The 21,176-nt window shown below is 36.9% G+C and overlaps 3 protein-coding genes and 1 long non-coding RNA gene across 4 annotated transcripts; 2 read left to right on the top strand and 2 right to left on the bottom strand.

Moving 5' to 3' along the window:
- Window positions 1-256: 256 nt before the first annotated feature.
- On the bottom strand, window positions 257-1,222 carry LOC121987520 (mRNA-capping enzyme-like). The gene is made up of 3 exons (XM_042541284.1): window positions 1,185-1,222; window positions 973-1,095; window positions 257-424 (listed from the first exon to the last, which is right to left on the bottom strand). Exons 1-3 carry the CDS (start codon window positions 1,212-1,214, stop codon window positions 272-274), a joined length of 306 nt encoding a protein of 101 aa, XP_042397218.1. The 5' UTR covers window positions 1,215-1,222; the 3' UTR covers window positions 257-271.
- A 41-nt stretch (window positions 1,223-1,263) lies between these two features.
- On the bottom strand, window positions 1,264-2,267 carry LOC121987519. Its single transcript, XR_006113637.1, has 3 exons — window positions 2,217-2,267; window positions 1,583-1,646; window positions 1,264-1,347 (listed from the first exon to the last, which is right to left on the bottom strand). It is a non-coding gene; the product is annotated as an uncharacterized LOC121987519 (long non-coding RNA).
- A 12,093-nt stretch (window positions 2,268-14,360) lies between these two features.
- On the top strand, window positions 14,361-15,652 carry LOC121987518 (dof zinc finger protein DOF1.7-like). Its single transcript, XM_042541283.1, has 2 exons — window positions 14,361-14,764; window positions 14,842-15,652. Exons 1-2 carry the CDS (start codon window positions 14,741-14,743, stop codon window positions 15,418-15,420), a joined length of 603 nt encoding a protein of 200 aa, XP_042397217.1. The 5' UTR covers window positions 14,361-14,740; the 3' UTR covers window positions 15,421-15,652.
- A 3,609-nt stretch (window positions 15,653-19,261) lies between these two features.
- On the top strand, window positions 19,262-20,572 carry LOC121986765 (zinc finger MYM-type protein 1-like). Its single transcript, XM_042540706.1, has one exon. It carries the CDS (start codon window positions 19,262-19,264, stop codon window positions 20,570-20,572), a length of 1,311 nt encoding a protein of 436 aa, XP_042396640.1.
- Window positions 20,573-21,176: the final 604 nt, after the last annotated feature.

The following is a 21,176-nucleotide window of genomic DNA, read 5'->3' as shown; positions in this document are numbered from 1 at the left end:
ACAGAACCAACAATTGAGTTATTGGAGATGGATACCAGCCATTCCCTATGACCTTGATGACTGTTATCACCATCATGGACTTTCACTGCTACTTGAAGGGGTTGCAGCCCATCCCTGAGATCTTCACTGATCAAACCTTTGTAAACTCTACCAAATCCTCCAACACCCAAAACATGATCCTGCCTAAAATTCCCAACTTATTACTGAAAATGCCATACTAATTAACTCATGCCATACTAATTAATATCTATAACATGCCATACTAATTAACTCATGTATCTTGACATCTACATACTGAAAATGGCTCCATATCATATCTATAAATGGGATGTCCCTTGCTGTCAGATTCTAATTGCTTTCTCTCATAATTCCTTGGTCGAATTACTTCTTCTTCAAGTAGTTTCCACCTTTCAGAAAACGGCAACTACACCACCCAGAAAAAGCAACATGAGATAACTCTTGACACACTTAGCATATACAGTGGAAATTCATGACACAGACATGTATTGAAATTGTAATCACTAGAAAAGAATAGGATTTGAGCTGGTAGAGAAGGATAAAAATGAAAACTGTATGGCACAAGACTAGATGATAACTAAATAGGTCATGGGCTAGAACAGTAAGGTCATAGCAAAATATAGTAATATACAAAGTTACAGACATCTGGAGATGTTTTAAAATACATCTTTTACATCAATGTTTCAAAGGGAAGGAATGATAAAAGCTTTTGGTTGCTCATTCTAAAATGCAAACCAGCCAAAACATGGTTACATGGGAATTTAAGCTGCTTATCACATGAATTAAATTTCCTTTCTCATCCGTCTTCCATCTATTCTCCGATAGCTATGTATGCACAAATGACTGTCTCTGGGAAATGACGCAAAAAGTAGTGTGCTATTCCATTTCAGATAAGACAGTCAATTAAGCAGGTTTCAGAAAGAATGATGAGCAGAATATGGAAAGTGGCAATACCTTCATAACGGAGAAACCGTTTAATGCAACCAAATCATATGCTAAATATCTTCTCTTCTGTCCTACATCTGGAATTTGGTCGATAATCATTTCCCCATCAATCAGCGTATCATTATGGAAACTCTTTTCATGAAAAATAGAGAGATTAGGCATAAATACAGATTATATGAGTTATAAAACTTCAGACACTTATAAAGCCAGAAAAGGTGTACCTCAGCAGCATTCTTTAGGGGAAACCGCATTTGAACCCTACGAAAATAGAAGTTTCGATCAATTAGGTAGCACCCCGTACTGTTAATGAACATCATGTAGCGGGTTCCATCAGCCTTCCATGTAGCATAGTAGTATCTTTGTCTTAGTAGTTGCAGATTATCTCTGCACATAACATAATATTGATTAAAAATGAGTGTTAATAATGTCTTTTCTAACATAAATAAATTTGAATAACTAGGAGCTCCAACAAAGAAAATGTGCATCCTTACTAATTATACTTCTGGCAATAAATTTTAAATAAAAAGAAAAGTGATCAGATGTGTGTTTGTATGCTGTACAAATAACTTATAATTTCTAAAATAATGTAGGCAAAAAATGAATATGGAAAAGCACACACCCCTATTGTGATTCTTGCAGACTGTTCATGCCATTGCGCCCCCAGAGGACAACTCACAAAATGTCTGATTCTTGAAGTAAATCTACTTAATGAGAAGTGGAGATAACTAAAAGAGAAAAATAAATTATGACCAAATAAACTTGTATTCAACAATATCACTTAGCATGAAGATTTCCTAGGTACTCAAAAGACAAGCCATGCCATATCATTATAAGATATACTGCCATGTGATTCATATAAGATATACTGCCATGTGATTTCCTAGCATGGAGACATGTCTGGCTTATTCCAACACACAATTTAAAGACCACGCAGCAAACAATGAATAAGCATGTTGGATACCCTCAATAACAAAAGGCAAAACCACACAAACTCATTGAAAGAATATTAGATGGAAACACAATATATGTAAACCAATAGATTGTTTGTTCCAAAAATCCAAATATACATTCATAATTTTGCAGATTTGAACATTGAAACACAATGAACTACTAGCTGTCTTTCACGTCAGGCTAAAGATGTTAAATAAATAAGGTATGTATACACACACACACACACACACACACACACACACACACACACACACACACATATATATATATATATATATATATTGACAAGGATAAAGACACACCTGTTAAGAGAAACTGGATGTGAACCAGGAAATTATGGGTTTGTTCTTCCCTAATAACCAAGAATAAGAAACAGAGAACTAATAAGAAATAAAATATAAATGAGTTAATACGATCAAATAAAACCACAGCAAATAAGATCAAATCGCATTGTGAAAATGTGACTGTTAATTGAAAATTTTAGTAGGGCTGGATCTAAAGTATAACTATATTAGTTACCAAAATAACAGGTACTTGTGAATCAATAAATAACAGAGGCTCCCTGACTGATTATGTATAACAGATTCATAAAGGTTTGAAAAATAAAATTCATAAAGAAAGACCATAAAAGAAAAGTGGCAAACTGAGAAAAAACTGAATCATAAATCAAGAGGTGCTAGAAGAAGGAAAAAAAAAGTAGAGCTTATGATCTAAAATTCCAGTGTAATTGTAGCAACTTCCTATTACAGATGTAGTATTATTTAATGACCATTTAATGTGGATAATATAATTAAAAGAAATAACAACTATTACAAGGTGAAGTATCCATACCGGAGGCGGCATTAAATCAAGGAATTAGTAACAGAGGTGGCGCATTGCATCTTGCTGATCATAAGGTATTGCATCACCTAGAACATCATCATTTGTTAAAATTTTAATATCCACATTCTCCTGAAAAAGAAAGCAGGTGTAAACTTCAACATTCACCAAAATTGAAAAGATTATTGATAGTACAGTGCCTCTACTGACTGCTAAACCCACACAAAGAATAATAAAAATAGAGTCTTGTGTAAAGGATATCCATGACATATATACATACATTTTATAGCTGACACGATATGATGTCAATACCTCATCAAAGGTCTAATTATCCATGTAACAATTAACATTCTAGAGTAGATAACAAATACTAAAATCATATAAAATGTGAAATAAATCTTCAAGAAGAATGAGACCTTTTGAGAAAAAAAAACAGAAAGGCATATTTTCTGATCGCGCATTTGATTTCCACAATATAGAGAATGCATCAATTAATTCACATGACCAATATGCTATACACTAACAAATTCTGATCTAGAAATATCTAACATAGGAAAAAGAAAATCATTGTGCTGCATAAACTATCCTTTTGAATAGTCTCAACAATGATAGTTCTGGCCCCAATATTTCTTGGTAGGAAGGCATAATAAAGAGTAATAAGTACTGGAAGAAAAGAAAACAAGTAGCAGTGGACAAAGCAAGTAGCAAAACATGATCCTCAACTTCCTCAGGGTTTGAAGGCAGTTTGCTACCTTCCTTCTCCTCTTGTCTCACAACATGTGTCTGGAGTCTTGGGCATTCTGTTGATGGACAAAACAAGCTTTTACAACCCATGCTTCCTTTGGTGTATCTAACATGCATCAGTACAACACAAGCTAAAACCTGACTATTTGTACTAAGGCATAAACACGATTATCAAAAGAAAACATTGTTAAATCTGTTTCCCCCAAAAGATACAAAGTCTATAATGGTTTCAGGTCAAAAATTCACAAGCAACTTTAAAGAATACAAGGAAAACCATGTGTCTATTCCTTACTTGCAAAACCCCAGAGAACAAATAGGAAGTTTCTTTATCAAACTTAGCACGTATCTACTTTGCTCCTTAGCAAAATATCACAGCTTTAGCTATACTAAAAAATAAGTATAAGAAACAAAAAATCAACTCTCAGAGACAACCAAATCACTGGAGTTAAAAAAGAGGAGACCCACCTGACTTCGAACTGGATGACACTCCGTAGACGGATGTCTTCCCTTTGACCCAGCAGTTACCCATTAATTATCCAGGAACTACCAATACAACTCACCAGGCGCGAGATCAGCCAATATTTTTCACAAGTAGGGTTGAGGACAGAGATAGGAAGGCATCCACGACCAAAGCTCACTCCTTTCGATGAAGGAAGCGCACGGGGCTGCTGCTCTTGCCTCGCTACAGATTTTTCCTTGGTGCCAGACCGTGCGATAGTGCCCAAATTGTTCACCAGATCTCCTTGGTGCCAGACCGTGCGATAGTGTCCGATTTTAGTATTGTTCTTGATGAACACTTTCCATGGGCGGGTAGGGTGAGAGGAGGCCTACGTTTTCAGTCACGATAGGTAAGGTTTGACTTCATTGAAAGCACAGAGGCGGAGGAGACGTCGAGAGGAGATGGGTGTTCAGGTCGCTGGGACGTGGTCCGCCTCCACGACGCCGTCGCAGGCCGCCGTCTTCGCTGCCGTTGTCTCCACCGTTGGGTCCGGCAAGCGGAAGGGCATCGTGGGCTGCACGTTCCTTGGGGCTGGCGAATCGGCCAGGCTACTGCGGACTCGGTCGATGGAGGTTGGGGGAGGCAGAGGAAGGAAGCCGCTTGGACATGGCTTTTTACGCCGCCGCGCCTTTGGCGCCATGACCGAGTGCTTCCCTTCTGGCGGCGTCGATGATGGTCGGGCGGAGGAGGATAATGTGGAGGAGTTTGCTCAGAGGTTGGAGGAATCGATTCTCGAGCTTCAGCAGCAACAAGGAAATGGAGGAGACGCGTCCCTGTTCTCTGCTTCCTTTTGCCTCAACACGAGCTCGCCGCTGTCATTGAGCAAGCAAGAGCCTTCAACGGAGCCCCCGTGGGTGCCGGTGAGGCCAGAGCCGCCGGACTGGCCCGGCCAGATCGTGCCGGCGAGCGTGGAGAAGAAGCAGGTGGTTTTGATCATCCTCATCGATCCAAGATCCAAGAAGGGGAAGAGATCCAGTAAGGGGAAGAGGGAGATGAGGCTGATGGTGGAGGTTTAGGTTTAGGTTTAGACTGAGAGAAGTGGCGCGCTATTAGTTTAGGTTTGGAGGTAACTTTGTAAAGTGCTGTAAATTTTGGCTGGTGGAAAAATTAAATTATTTTTTTTGGTTCATTAACAACGGGTTTTAAAAACCGCTGTTAAAACTGGTGTCTATTAACAAAAAAAAAAGCGCTCATAGACATCGGCTAAAAAACCGATGTCTATGAGCGAAAATCTACGCTTATAGACACCGATTTTTGAAAAAGCCGGTGTAAAATATTTAAAGACATCGGTTTTTGCTTAAAACTGTTGTTGTTCCACCGATGTCTATGAGGGTTTTTCTTGTAGTGCGGATATCAGTTGAGAAGTCTAGATAGGTCGATGGACCAATCGGATATCTAGCGGGAAGTCCAGATAAGTCGACAGACCGACCGGATATCTAGGGGTGTAAATGAGCCAAGCCGCTCGTGAGTTATTCGAAGCTCGATTCGATAAAAGCTCGTTTGAGCTCGTTTAATGAGGCTCGTTAAGATAAACAAACCAAGCTCAAGCTTCACAATATTCGGCTCGTTAGTTCGTGAACATGTTCGTTAAGCTCATGAATCAACTTTTAAATAAAAAAATAATAATTTTGATATTGAATTTATAGATTTTACACTTTACTTATAAAAAACATAGACAAATATATTAAATTTATATATTAGAATAAAATTATAAATTTTAACAAGAATATCATAATTTTTTAAAAATATATAATTTAGTTTTTAATGAATATTTAAATTTATAATTTATATTTATTAAGCTCGTTTAGGCTCGATAAAAGCTCGAATAAGCTCGTGAGCCATGAATATATTCGTTAAATAAAGCTCTAGCTCGGCTCAATTATAAACGAGTCAAACTCAAACATCCAAGAGTTTGGCTCGGCTCGGCTCGATTACACCCCTACGGATATCTAGCGAGAAGTTCAAATAGGTCGAAGGGCCAATTGGATATCTGGCGAGAAGTCTAGATAGGTCGACGGACTGACCGAATTTCTAGTAGGAGGTCCAGTTAGGTCGACGAACTGACCAGATGTCTAATAAACTGGTAAGTAAAGGTAAGTTATTGGAGGAGAGTGACTAGGTGAGGACGTGTCCCAGTTGAGGGGACAGTAGGCGTCAGTCCAGTTTAGGTTCATTTCGGATCCCTAATCTGAGATCTTGACTAGTTCCGGGTCCTGGGTGGACAGGAACTAATTACTACTATTTATTATTGTGCTAACACTTATCTTGCAGGTCATTATTTGGTTTATTGGACTAATGTTGTTTTGTAGGACAAATGAGCAAATTTGCATTCGGATGAACAGTGTCCGAAGACGCCTTCAAGCAGATGAAGGCGCATTCATACTGTTCATGAAAGGCGCCTTCCAAAGGATAAAGTTTGGTGATCAAAGCGGATAAGGCATAACATTTGCGGGAGAAACTTTACTCAATTGGAGTCGCCTTCAATGCCTATGAAAGGTGCTTTCCATGCTCTATTTAAGGTTGCTCGCCCAAGGCTTCTACAACAACTCACATACAAGTTTCTATGCATCCGATTAAGGTTCCGACTACTCTGGCCTACTGTTGTGACTATGTTGACCGACACCGAGCCTAAGCTACAATCTTCGAAGGTATTGGGTAACAAGCTGTAATTTGTGTATTTAACTATTTGAAATAGGACAAATGTAGGGTGTTGCACTTGTTCCGTCTTTTTGTACTCGATTCTTTTTTTCGGAGGTACCGGAAAAGGTATTTTAGTAGATTATCTATCGATAGGTCTGTGAGACCTGGGTCTTGGAGTAGGAGTCGCCAAAGGCTCCGAATCAAGTAAAACCGAACGCGTGTTCTTTTACTTGCTTTTCTATTTCGATTTTTTTCATAGTTTTCCGTTGTGTATACTTTGATTTCAAAATGATAAAACTAGATTTTCAAAAACCACGTGATGCACCCCTCTTTCTCACGTGTGTATCGATCCAATAGCTTGAACAATTTTTTTCAAAAAATCTTAGCTTGATTACCTTATTAAATAAGCTTAAACACCTCAAACTTTAGCTCGACTTGGCTTGTTTATGATCTTACAGTAACAATAGTGAGTAAGGTTATTAGCGGAGCATTTTACATCTATTGAAAATCAACCTTGAATTTTTATGTGGCAACACTCTTATATAAATCATTTGAGCCGGTCCATAGGAACCACAATGACTGATCATCTATAGTAAAAATTAAAATCATCATCTTAACACTCCCTTAGGATGGCACCGCACTTCTTAAAAGGAATACAGAAAATAACACAAACATTGAGACATTCTTCCCTGAAAATATATTCCAAATTTATTTATGAAAATAGTCTTGTGTAATCATAATAGTCGATCATGTCCTCTCAGGGAGATGCGGTAGTTGAGGCATGAGATATTGTCGCGTGAGATTTTAGATGACATTCGGTGTATTTAAACATGTCTTCCCCATGTTTTGACCGCTTATATTAATGACTAATAGTTATTCATAATTTACTTTTTCTATATTAATCTAGGGACGAACTTGTAGAAATTAAGAGAACGAAAAACTAACCATATTATTGAATCCAAAATTCATTAAGAAATAAAGAGTACAAGGCCTTTATATAGTTAATTATAAGAAAAAAAATCTAAAACCTAAACTGAAAAGGTAAAAAACTAAATCTAAACCCTAAACTGAAAAGGTAAAAGATTAAATTACCCTCAAGGCTATAAACAAGTAATTCTAATAGATTATATAATATAAATTATATAATCTAACATCCCCTCTCAAACTCACGATGCTACAGCCAGAAGCATTAAGAGTTTGTTAGATAAAAATCGGAAGCGCGAAGCAGAATGAGCCTTGGTAAACATATCAGCAATCTGTAGTTTTGAAGGAACAAAAGGTAATTTGATGGTACCAATCTGAAAATGGTGACGAGTAATGTAACAATCAATTTCAATATATTTCGTCCGCTCATGAAAAACTAAATTGCACGTAATTTGAATAGCACTCTAATTATCACAATATAACGAAGTAGGTTGATGAAGAGAGACACCCATATCCGCAAGCAACCAACGCAACCAAACTATCTCACAAGTAGTTGAGGTCATGGCACGATACTTAGCTTCTGTGGAAGATCTAGAAATAACATCTTACTTTTTACTATTCCAAGAAATGAGGGAATCACCGAGAAAAATGCAGAAGCCAGTGATAGATTTGCGATCCGTAGGATCACCAGCCCAATCCGGATCAGAGTATGCACGCAGCTCAAGAGATGAAGTAGAAAGAAATAAAAGGCTTTAAAATTGAGTGCCTCGAAGATACCTGAGAATACGAAGAATAGCAATCCAATGAATTGTAGTTGGTGCAGCGACAAATTGACTAACCACATGAATCGCATATGTAATATCTGCACGAGTCACGGTGAGATAAACCAAGCTTCCAACAATAGTTCTGTACAAACTAGGATCCGGCAAAGGTGAGCCATTAGATGGAGAATATCGAGCATTAGTTTCAATAGGAGTATCAACAACTATATTATCGGTAAGATGAGCACGCTCAAACACATCAGATATATACTTTGACTGAGATAAAAGATAACTTTTTGAGAAATAAGCAACCTTAATGCCCAGAAAGTAGCGTAGTATACCCAAGTCTTTCATAGAAAAACAATGAGTCAACTCAGACCTCGGGGAAGTAATTCCATCATAATCATCACCAGTAATAATCATGTCATCAGCATATAATGATAAAAGAATATGACCTGCACTTGTATATCTGACAAACAATGTTGAATCATGATTACTAGGATGAAAACCAAACGAAGTAATCACTGTAGAGAACTTCTCAAACCAAGCACGAGGTGCTTGTTTGAGACCATAAAGCTCTTTACGAACTTTGCAAACTTCACCAAGTTTGTGTGAAATACGAGGAGGAGGTGTCATATAAACTTCTTCTTGAAGATCACCATTTAGAAATGCATTCTTGACATCCATCTGAGATATTCTCTATTGACAAACAGAAGCAACAATAATCAGAGTACGAACAGTTGTCATTTTTACAACAGGAGCAAATGTTTCTTCATAATTCATGTTATACTCCTGAGAATAACCTTTAGCAACAAGACGAGCTTTGTATCGTTCGATAGATCCATCAGATATAGTTTTGATCTTATACATCCAACGGGAACCAATAGTATGTTTTCCTGGTGGCAATGGAACCAAATCTCATGTATGACTCTGATGCAAAGCAGTTAGTTCCTCAGCCATAGCACTCTGCCAACGTAGGTTACAAACAGCTTCTCTATAGGATTCAGGCTCAGATAAACAATGAATAGATACAACAAGTGAAGCAAAAGAACGAGAACAACAAGAGTAAGTAAAATCTGATAGTTTAGTAGACTTACTAACACGAGTGGATTGACGATGGTGGAGAGAAAAATCATCTGCAACCTCAAGAAATAATTGGGCAGTGGCAGAAGGAGGAACATGTGGAGCGGATATCTCAAGAAATAAAGTACCATATTCAGTTGAACTACCAGTAGGATTTGTGGGTGAATCTTCCTCAGTATCAGTATTGAAAGGATTAATGCAAAGCAGATCTGACATTGTCATATTATGCGAACTAGCCGGAATAGAAAAGAATGAAATATACTCAAGAAACACAACATGACGAGAGACATACAATTTTGACTAACGGGATCAAAAGAACGATATCCTTTTTGACTAACACCATAACCCAGAAAGACACAAAGAGCAGACCGAGAAGCTAACTTATTACGCTCTGCATATGGACGAAGGACAAAACAAGTACAACCAAAAATACGTAAAGAGAAATAGACAGGAGCATACCCATACAATTTTTCAAAAGGTGACAAACCTGAATTGTGTGAGGTTGGAATTCTATTAATGACATGAGCAGTAGTAAGGATTGCTTCCCTCTAAAAGGCACTAGGAACACTGGCAGACAATAAAAATGAACGGGTTATTTCAACAAGATGTCTATGTTTTCGTTCCGCCACGCCATTTTGTTCAGGAGTATCTATACACAAGGTTTGATGAATAGTATCTGTTGGTTGGCCCTAGGATGATCGTACCGGTTCCACTGTACAAAAATTTTGTACAGGTGTCGAACATTTCCTAACAACCTATTGTGTTCTTTAGAAATTAAATTCGGAATAGCAAACGGAACTTAACATTGTTGATTCCAAATTTAACTTATTTGTTCTTTTAGGTTTAGACTTGGATCGCAAATGATACTTAACATTATAGATCCAAGTCCACCTATGTTACAAATTCAATTAAATATTTATTTCGGAAATCAGCTCCCAGGTCAAACATGGCAAGGCACTTGCCCTTCTTGGGTATGAGAACATCCACCACTGCCTCGACAAAGTCTCTTAATGAAATTCAATATTTAATTTTCTTATATAACTCTAGGTTTAACCAAAAAGAACAATCGAATCACAAGATAGAAAAATTAAAGAAACACAAATTTGAAACAAATCCGAACATCTAGAATCTCTAGCATCTTGTGTTTGGTATTTCAAAACTCATACAAAAATAAACATGAACTAAATAATCATGATGCGGAAACAATTAATTAGTTATACCTTTTTGTATGCTCTAATGACCTCTTGATCTTCTATTGTGTTCCTCTCATTTTCTTGGACTTCGTGTGGGCGACGATCTTCCAAGATGAAATCACCTGAGTCACTTCTTCTTCTCCAAGAATCTCTAGCCACCAAGCGATGCCAAAATAGGAAATTTCCTTCTCTTCTTCTTCTCCAAACGACCGACCACCATGTGCTTCGCCTCTTCTTCTTCTTCCTCTCTAAACAACCGACCACAAGGTTTTCAAAGCCTGGATGCCGCCGGCCCTAAGGAAGCAAAAGAAAAGGAGACAAGAGGAAAGGTGTCGCCGACCTAATTATAAGAGAAGAAAACAAAGAGAAGGGAAAGAAGCCATGGCCGGCCACCAAAGAAAAGAGAGAAGCATAAGGAGGGCCGACCACACCAAGGAAGAGAGGAGAAAGGCTAAGGTTATGTCTATAATTCTTGGTCTTGTCAAAAAAGGAAATTTTAATAACAATTAAAATCTCTTCTTTTTTTAAATTTCCTATTATCTATGACAGCAAAAGGAAAGTTTTAAAATTAATCTCTCTCTTTTAACCATGTAGACAACTACAATAAAGAAAAGATTAATTAAAACTTCTCTTTTAAATCATGGTTACAAAAAAAAAAGTAAAATTTTATTAAAAAATTAAAACTTTCTTTTAAAATCATGTGACCGATTATAAAAGAAAAAAATTTTAAAATTTAAAATCTTTTTTTAAAACATAGAAGAGATTTTTTTTAAAAAAAAAAAACACATCCCTTTTATTTTAATATGATCGGCCGTAGCTTCCAACGTGGACTTGTCAAGGCAAGCAAGCTTTTCAAACAAAACGTTGACAAAACAAAACTTGCTTTATCAAAAACTTGCTTGCCAACGTTTGAGAAATTCTCAAAACTTTTTCACGTTGACACATCAACGTTTTTAAAATTTCTCAAAGCTTTGCTTTTCAAAACTTCTTCAACGTTTTTTCAAAGCTTTGCTTTTCAAAGCTCTTAAACGTTGACACATCAGAGTTGAGAACCAACCTTGGATAGCAACGTCAACATACGGATTAGAAGATGGGCTTAGATGGATATAAAGTTTTATTGATGTTACAACAAGGTTTTATTGAGTCCTTTTTGTTTATGGTATGTCTCAATCAACTTCTGAGATTGTGGATCCTGAACATAACAATTAGATGAAGAAAAAAGAGACTAGAAATCTAGACTCATATAATTGATTAACAGAAATAAGATTTAAAGTAATACTCAGAATATAATAAACATTAATAAGAGATAAAGAAGATGTAACAATTGAACCAACACCTACTAATAACATATGAGTACCATCAGCCGTCACAGTAGATATAGATGAACTGGGAGAAAAAGAAACAAAAGATGACAAATTAGATAACATATGATGGGAGGCACCAGAGTCCAAAATCTACAAGGATGAAGATATACCTGAAATACCAGACGACGACAAACCTATATGAGAGGAAGTTGACAGAGGGTTACGTTGTGAACAAAAAAACTGTTGAAACTGCTCAAACATATATGAATCAGATTTCCATGAAGCATCTGCACGACCAGGGATGATGACAAAATGAATAATTCTCAAAATAATCAAACTGTAAGGATATACATTTGTATGATCTGTAAAAACTAATATCAGGACGACCAATGGTCACACAAAGAATATGAGGCAGAAAAAGATGTCAAATGTAGAAATCAGTAGCACAGAGCGTCGGCATCGAAATTGACAGCACAGAACGTCGGTGCCGAAATCAACAGAAATAGTGTCGGCATCGAAATCGACAGAAAATAATGTTGGTGTCGAAATTGGTAGGGCAGGACGTCGATGTCGAAATCGACAGAAAATAAATGTCAATGCCGAAATCAATAGCAACAGGACATAAAATAGATATCGGCGTCGAAATCAATAACAACAGTAAGAGATGACAGCGACAACATGAAACAATAACAGGGGGCAGTAGAAAAAATTAGGTCAGAGAAGGAGAACCTTATTCTGATACTATGTAAAAATTAAGAGAAGGAAAAATTAATCATATTATTGAATGTAAAATTCATTAAGAAAAAAAATACAAGATATAATTAATTATAAGAAAAAGAAATCTAAAATCTAAATTAAAAAGATAAAAAATTAAATTTAAATTCTAAATTGAAAAGATAAAAAATTAAATTAAATTATTCTCAAAATTATAAATAAATAATTTTAATAAATTATATAATATAAATTATATAATCTAATCGAATTAACAAATATTCTAAACATGAACCAATCACTTTGTTTACTGCATAATAGTCGATCATCGTCATCGATCATAGCCAATGTAATTGCAGACTCCTAGATCCAGCAGCACGATTTCACAGCCAAAATGCCACTACCCTCCCCGCGACACTTAGCTAGCTCGCGGGACCCTCCGACAGTCTCCACCGTCCCACTCACCTCCACCGACCATCCTTTGGCGCTGTCTCATCCACCCCCCAGCCCGCCAGCCGCCCGTCCTCCCCTCGTCCTCCACTCGATCGACCCGCACCCATCAACCTCAAGCACTCTCTTAAGTATCAAGGCGCCAGATCATCAGACACCGCCGCTTTTGGATTCTTCCCACCGTTCCATCCAACAGTGTCAGCCCCTACCCATGCACAGCTCACTCGCGTGGATCCTTGCTGCCTTGTCCTCCCATTGGATCCAAGTGACAGGGACGGCAATGGTACTCTCAGCGAGCAACAGGTACCGGAGAACTTTTTCATCCCGATCTCCATATTTCACTTATTTTTAAGGGTAATTTTTAAAATACCTTTGATGACTCATCTCAAAATTTTAAAAATCCAAATGGGATAAAATACTGCTAATAATTTTTTTAAAAATTAATATCAATTATCTAATTTATATCAATTAATTTAAGATAACCTATTCTATTCCATATGATTAAAATAAATTAAAAAATACTTACAATAAAAAGCAATTATCTATTAAAAAAAATTATCATTTAATATTGGGTAAAAAATTAATCCTAAAATTTTTGAAATAATATGATAGAAGATGAATGTACTTACTCAGCGCCTCCTCTAATGTTATGTTTACTCTAGAGTGTGGATGAGGAAAAGAAAGGAATTAATGATAGAATGTTATCTTTGGAGGAAGAAAAAAGAAAGGGTGAAGAAATCTTTTCCTTTGCATACTTATTTACCTTGATAGAGGAAGGTGAATACTTATGATGTAATTTTGTAAATAAAAAAGGGTACATGCGTCATTTTTTTTCGTATATGGGGTAATTTTGTGAATGCAAAAGGGGTACATGCGTCATTTTTTTTCCATCCGCTGCTTTCCGTCCGATTTTGAGATGATCAATTTTGGCTCCAAAATTATTCACTGATGAATTACGTTACTTTTCTTTCGAAAAATTTTAATGAAATAAACGACGAAAACTTTTCTACCGTGAAAATTTTTCTTTAATTTTACTTTCCACTCTTTTAAATAAACAGAGCCTAAAGGATTAACACAGAAAGAAAAAAACTACAATGTCTGATAAGGTAAATAACAGATGAAATGAATTTTCATAGATGGTAAGAATTTACGTCCTATTAATCTCCTAAGATTTTATTTGACAATCAATTTGTTACTTATTAATTTAGGTAGGCAAATTAGAAGGAATATTTTTAAAATAATGAAATCACATGGGGTGTAACGAAATGTTCTCTGACATAAGTAATCATCTCGCCAGTGGCAGCGCAGTCTCCCCCCACCGGCCTCTGCGAGTGGCCACAGGATCACGTGCTGTGCTTCGTGAGAACTCCTTGTTGCTTCCCACTTACGTAATTTGCCGCTCGGCGTCTCTTTTTAGCTGCTCTTCTTCTTCGCATTTGTATGCGCATTAATAGCTCTGCGAAAGCCGACGCACGCTACCTCGATCTCGTCGTCGTCCCAAATCTCTGTGATTAAAACACGCGCAACTAACGTCAGCAGAGCAGGAGAGAGACAGAGAGAGGCTCCACGCGCGGTTGGTGGATTTATTGCTTCGCTTCAGTTCATACCAAATCCAACATTCTCCTCTGCTGCCTCTTTCTTGCTTCTACGCACGCTCTCCGCCTCCTGCTCGCTCTTGCATGAGGATCGACGAGCGGAATGGAAGAATGTTTGTTTGCCAGGGTGAGTCCCCGCCTTGTCCTCTGGTTTTCGTGATTTTGTCGAGCTCGATCTGATCTTCTTGTTTTGTTTTTCTGAAGGAATTGAGTGGTGGTGGAAGCGAGAAGGCGCAGCAGAGAAAACAGAGTGAAACGTCGGCGGCGGAGGCGCTGAGTTGCCCGCGGTGCGAGTCTACGGAAACCAAGTTCTGTTACTACAACAACTACAGCAAGCTGCAGCCGCGGCACTACTGCCGGGCCTGCCGCCGGCACTGGACCAACGGCGGCGCGCTCCGCGACGTGCCCGTGGGCGGCGGCCGCAAGAACAAGCGCATCAAAGGAAGCCCAGGGAGCAAGCGCACCGACGTCACGCTACCGGAGGAGGAGGAAAACCACAGTAGCAGCAGCGGCGCCTTGGCTTCCATGAACGCGGCGCCGGAGAGAGGACTCGGTTCCCTGTTCTGTCCGGAGCCGGGCATTCTGGGGGGCATTCCCTTCTCGCCCTTGCTCTACGATCACGTCGGTCAACAGGACGGCGGGCTCTTCGCGATGGAAAGCGCGACGAGGCATCTGTCGCCGGCGAGCAACTTGAGCCACTGGGACGACATCATCGACCTCGTCAACCTCGAACTCAAGCCGCCGGCCTCCGAGCTTACCGATCACACTTTGACTTATCGATGATCACAAATGACGCTGTTGCTGGGATTTTTTGTAACAGAGGTTGGAACAATTCGGAGCTCGGGTTATAAATTGCCTTCATGGTTGCGCAGGCAAACATTAAATTTCCAAGATCGATCGAAGTTACTGAGCCTGATCGACATCTGTTTCTCATTTTCATTTACATCTCTCCATTTTCATGTTTTTTTTGTTGGGATTTACCTAGTATTGGACGATCAAGACTGCAAGTTTCCAAGGACTCATGTACTCTACTTCAAACCGGAGCTGCCGAGTTTACTTGCTGTCCGATGAAATATTTTTTTATTTGGTCATGGATCCTGTTTAAAACCTCGAGCGTTCTTATATCGTACATTAAAAAACATTCATCCGGAAAACTGAGAAAATCAGTCCGGATAATCTGCCCAAAGATTTGATTCATATAGACTTGGAAAATTGAAAAGGTCCCACGAAATCGCTAATTCATCAAAGGATTTGATCATTGGAAAATTTAAAAGACGATTTGTCAGGCGGCAAAAGTGATTATACTCGCTCCAAATGTCCTCACAATCTATTACCATGTGAAGGAACATAGATCATCGAGCCAGCATATAGTTGATAGCTAGGGTTGGAAGAATTTTTTTTTCAAATATATACGTCTGTTGAAAATTAATCTCTATCTCATTATAATTAATTTTGTCTGAAATCAGAGTTAAATGGATCATCGAATGAGGCAGTGGCGGATCCAGAAATTCAAGCATGGAGGAGCGATTTTTACGTGAAACAAGGGACAGTATCTTCTATCTTCACCGATGGAACCCCGTACTACTAGTGATTCTATTACCGACAAGGGGGGGGGGCGACCGCTGATGCCGCCCCCCCCCGGATCCGCTCCTGGAATGAGGTGGATGGAATGTTGATTGAATCGCGATGTCCCAAAGAGGGGTATGCTGAAATGACTTCAATGTTGACCAAGTCGTCAGAAGTCCTCTGATTAACGTTACCTGTAACCAGTGACCAGATCACCCCGGTCCCTAGTACCCCGATACTCGAGGCAGGCCCAACGAATATATAAGTAACAGACTAAAACGTATAATAATGAAATGAATGTAGAGTGATAACTATGGACGGAGCTTACATGGGCCCAGTGTGGGCAGTTGCCCACACTGGGCACGAACAAAACTATATATATATATTATTAAGGTTTTTTTTTCCCTAAATCAACCCCTAACTAAACTAATCGCTCTCTTTCCCTCTTCTCACGCGGTCACGCCGAACAGCCGAAATCCCCATCAGTAGTCAGTCCTTCCTCACCGCCTCCTCTTCGACTTCATCTTCCTCCCTTAGTCCCTTGGCGCCGCACTCCATAGCAAACTAAGAAGCTTAAGGTAATCCTTAACCCTAGAGTGCGTTTGGTTCAAGTCATCATGTATAACCTTGGTTATGTGATTACCTGGTAATCACATAACCAAGGTTATAGGGAATAAAACATAACCAAATGTTGTTTGGTTCAACTTAGGTAATGCAACAAAAACTTGTTTGTTTGAAGGTTTTAATGAATACCCTAGTTTAATATTTTACCGTATTACCCTCAGTTACAAAACCAACTATACATAATAATAATAATAATAATAATATTATTATTATTATTTATTTATTTATTTTATTTTTTTACTTTTCTTTTTCCTGGTATATTTTTTTACTTTTTTTATGTGTTTTTTATTTTTTTAAATGTTTTTATATTTTTATATTATTTATATTTATATTTTTTAATTTTTTACATTTTTTAAATTTTAATTTTAATTTATTATTTTATTTTTAATTTTTTTTATTTTTATAATTTTTATAATTTTTTTTTTTTTTTTAAAATGTTTAAAAATGTTAAATTTTTAAATTTTTATAATTTTTTTTTAATCTTTTTTAAAAATTTTTAAATTTTTTAAAATATTTTATCATTTTTAAAATTTTTATTTTTTATTTTTAAAATTTTTATTTTTTATTTTTAAAATTTTTATTTTTTTATTTTTTTTAAATTATTTATTCTTTTTAAAAAATAAATTTTTAAATTTTTTAAAACTTTTTTTATTTTTTTACATTTTCTAATATTTTTTTATATTTTTTCTCTTTTTTTCATATTTTTTCTTATCGGAGGGTATTTTTGGTAAAAAAAAATTCGTTAACCCCGGAATCAGGTACGCGCGTTTTCTATTTTCATTTTCTGGAAAATGCGCGTTTTCTGAAAAACGGTGTTTGGTTTGTGTTTTCCGCGCGCGTTTTCTAAAAAATTGGCTATCGTTTTCTAGAAAAACAGAGAATGACAAAAAGTCATTTTCTGTTTTCTAGAAAACGCGCGTTTTTCAGAAAATGAAAATGAAAACGGTGCAAACCAAACGCACCCTTAGTTTTCTGAGATTTTCCGATTCCGGGCTGCATGACCCTTTTGCTGACGTGTCGGGCATGGAACATTACTTAGGAATCATCGAATACCTAAATCAAACAAGGTTTTTGTTGATAACCTTGGATGGATAACCAAGGTTATCAAGAATAACCCTGAACCAAACGTACCCTAAATGTTTTTTTCCTGTTCAGCTGTTCTGAACAAAAAAATCAACGAGACGTTCTAAATTCTCACCTGCATGACATATTGTCCAGCATATGTTCCTGTTATAGTAGAACTCTGACCAGATGCCAGTAAGACTACTGCAAATAGCTTGGAACTCCAGTTTCCAAGAACATTAATTCAAGCCTGGATATTCCAATTCAAGTGAATAAGTTATCAGTTTATACGCAACTCACATTGCAGTACATTGAACCACACTCTTGGCAAGAATATTGGAAAATAAATAATGTTAAATTTTGAGTTTAAAGGCGCTCTTACTCTATTCTTGTTATATCAAAATTATGGAATTGCATTTTCATGCTCGTGATAACAAAGAACTGGTGTCCCGTGTCCAGTATACATTCCAAAACAGTGTTAGTCATGTATACCTTCAAGAGAAATGATGCTTTATTGAGGTCAAGGTCATTACCCATTAAAGTGCTTAACTTATCTTATATTTTGACAACATTTTTTGGCCATTACCCATTAACATTGTTCCTTAAAGAATATTAGGCCTCAGCTTGAATTTTATAGAGATGAGTCAGATGACTAATTGTCAAGTTTCTTTCTGGTAACAGGATGATATCTATGCTCAACTATACAAGATTTGAGCTTGTCACTAAAACACTCAAGTCAGTTTCAAAGGGTAGAAACACTCCTTAGACAATTGTATTTGCTACCATTTGCCTTGAGCTCGATTTGCCTTGTTCATAGGATAGTTAGGAACTTAGGATTACCATCAGTTGCAGGTTTCTAACAATAGTTCTGGTTTTATGGAGATAGCCAGAGACACTTCCCCTTCTCCCAAGAGGTTGTCTTCATTACTACTTCAGACGGCAGTGTAACTTAAACTTGAATCAAAAATGAAATGAGTTGATAAATTTCTTAATTGACGATGTGCTAATCTGCTAGCTAATATATGGATATATTTGTTCAATATTTCTATGTATTTTTTATTTTATTTTTCATGTTTATTGGACTTGGAAACATCAGGGATGTACTCTGCGCTCTTTGTACGCGTTTGATGTTGATTTATCTGAATCCATTCCATGTCAATGTGCTTAAATCTTAGCCTTTCTGCTGGAGTTGTCATACTAATAGAAAACTAGAAAACTAAGTTCTAAGTCTGTTTCCACAACTAATATTAGTTATTTGTATATTGTTTTGTTTTCTACCATATGCTTACAAAATTAAGAGCTACTAATGTTATAGTTTGGATTGCTAATTCATTTTTTAATTTTTTTATATTAGGAAATCACTATGTCTACAATGCATAGATTTTTTAAAAGAAAAACTCCAGAACCAGAAGAACAAAATATTGGAGATGTTACAGTTAGAGAAGTTGATTTTTCACAATTACCGGCAGATCCTGGACTAAGGATTCCAATTTGTTCTTATAATGCTAACATTAGGGATCAAGTTCGAAGGATATATTTGCAAAAGGGCCCATGTCAACCTTCAGGTTATGAATTCTCAAAACGAAAATTTGGAGTAAGCCAATTTAGACGGTTTAATCCTTCATGGTTTAAGGAATTTGGTGATTGGTTGGAATATAGTATAGAAAAAGATGCGGCATATTGTTTGTATTGTTATCTCTTCAAGACAACTAAGGGAAAACAAGCAGGAGGAGAGACTTTTGTTAGCGAAGGATTCACAAATTGGAAGGGTAAAGATAGATTAAATATTCATGTTGGCCAACATGATAGTGAACATCATAAAGCTCGAATGAATTGTGAAGCTTTGATGAATCAAGATGAGCACATTCAATCAATTTTACACAAACAGTCAAAGCAAATGCGAAATGATTATCGTATCCGTCTCAATGCTTCGATTGATTGTATTAGAGTTTTGTTGCGACAAGGGAATTCATTTCGAGGTCATGATGAGACTGAAAGTTCTCTTAATCCGAGTAACTTTCTTATTCTACTGGAGTTTTTATGTGCTCATAATAAAGAGATTAATTATGTGATATTGAAAAATGCCCCCAAAAATTGCAAGTTAACATCACTGGATATTCAGAAGGATATAGTAAGGGCTTGTGCAACTGAAACAATTAATGTTATTATCAAAGATATTGGTAATTCATTATTCTCTATTTTAGTTGATGAATCTCGTGATGTGTCAATGAAGGAGCAAATGTCAGTTGTTTTGCGCTATGTGGATAGTAGTGGGCATGTAAATGAGCGTTTTATTGGAATTGAACATGTTACTAGTACTACAGCACTCTCACTTAAAGCTGCTATTGATAAGATGTTCTCTAAATATAATTTGAGCATAGCTAATATGAGAGGACAAGGTTTTGATGGAGCAAGTAATATGCAAGGTAAATTTAATGGTCTAAAAGCACTCATTTTAAAGGAGAACCCATGTGCATTTTATATACATTGTTTTGCCCATCAGCTTCAACTAGCTCTTATAGCTGTGGCCAAGAAAAATCTTCCGATTTCTAATTTCTTTCGTATTGTTGGTGATGTGGTAAATGTTGTTGGATCATCCTGCAAACGTTCTGATCTTCTTAAGGAGAAACATTCAGATTTTATTGTTGAGACAATGGAGAGGGGTGAAATTTCAAGTGGTTGAGGACTTAATCAAGAAACTACCCTTCAACGTGCTGGGGATACACGTTGGGGGTCACATTACAATTCTTTAATCAGTTTGATTTCTATGTTCTCTGCTGTCATTGATGTGCTTGAAGTGATTTCAGAAGATGATTCTAGTTCTCCTGATCAAAAAACTGAGGCATTTAATTTATTGGAATCAATACTTTCATTTGATTTTGCATTTAATTTACATTTGATGAAACATGTCTTAGGGATTTCGAGTGAATTGTCGACAACATTACAAAAGAAAGATCAGGATATTGTAAATGCAATGGATTTGGTACAAGTATGCAAACACCGACTCCAAAATATGAGAGAAGATGGTTGGGATTCATTTTTAGAAAAAGTTCACTATTTTTGTCCACAACATTACATTGATTGTCTCAAAATGGATGATATGTTCACACGTTGGGCACCACGTGGTCGTCCCCATCGTAATCCACCGGAAGTAACAAATTTACATCACTATCGAGTTGATTTATTCTATGGTGTTATTGATATGCAACTTCAAGAATTAAATGATCGTTTCTCCGAGGCAATACAGAGTTACTTCTTTGTGTAGCTTGTTTGTGTCCACAAAACTC

This window comes from Zingiber officinale, chromosome 5B (genome assembly GCF_018446385.1).
Source record: "Zingiber officinale cultivar Zhangliang chromosome 5B, Zo_v1.1, whole genome shotgun sequence".
In the NCBI taxonomy this organism is placed as follows: Eukaryota; Viridiplantae; Streptophyta; class Magnoliopsida; order Zingiberales; family Zingiberaceae; genus Zingiber; species Zingiber officinale.
Note: the sequence above shows the minus strand (reverse complement) of the source record. Positions and strands in the feature narration are given on the sequence as shown.

What these genes read in the sequence shown, in the direction of transcription:
- LOC121987518 (XM_042541283.1), top strand. Translation starts at nt 14,741, where the DNA reads ATGGAAGAATGTTTGTTTGCCAGG. An exon ending in AAGAATGTTTGTTTGCCAGG is followed by an intron (nt 14,765 to 14,841) that starts GTGAGTCCCCGC and finishes GTTTTTCTGAAG; the next exon opens with GAATTGAGTGGTGGTGGAAG.
- LOC121986765 (XM_042540706.1), top strand. Translation starts at nt 19,262, where the DNA reads ATGCATAGATTTTTTAAAAGAAAAACTCCAGAACCAGAAGAACAAAAT.
- LOC121987520 (XM_042541284.1), bottom strand. Translation starts at nt 1,214, where the DNA reads ATGCGGTTTCCCCTAAAGAATGCTGCTGAG. An exon ending in CCCTAAAGAATGCTGCTGAG is followed by an intron (nt 1,096 to 1,184) that starts GTACACCTTTTC and finishes TTTCATGAAAAG; the next exon opens with AGTTTCCATAATGATACGCT. An exon ending in ACGGTTTCTCCGTTATGAAG is followed by an intron (nt 425 to 972) that starts GTATTGCCACTT and finishes TGGGTGGTGTAG; the next exon opens with TTGCCGTTTTCTGAAAGGTG.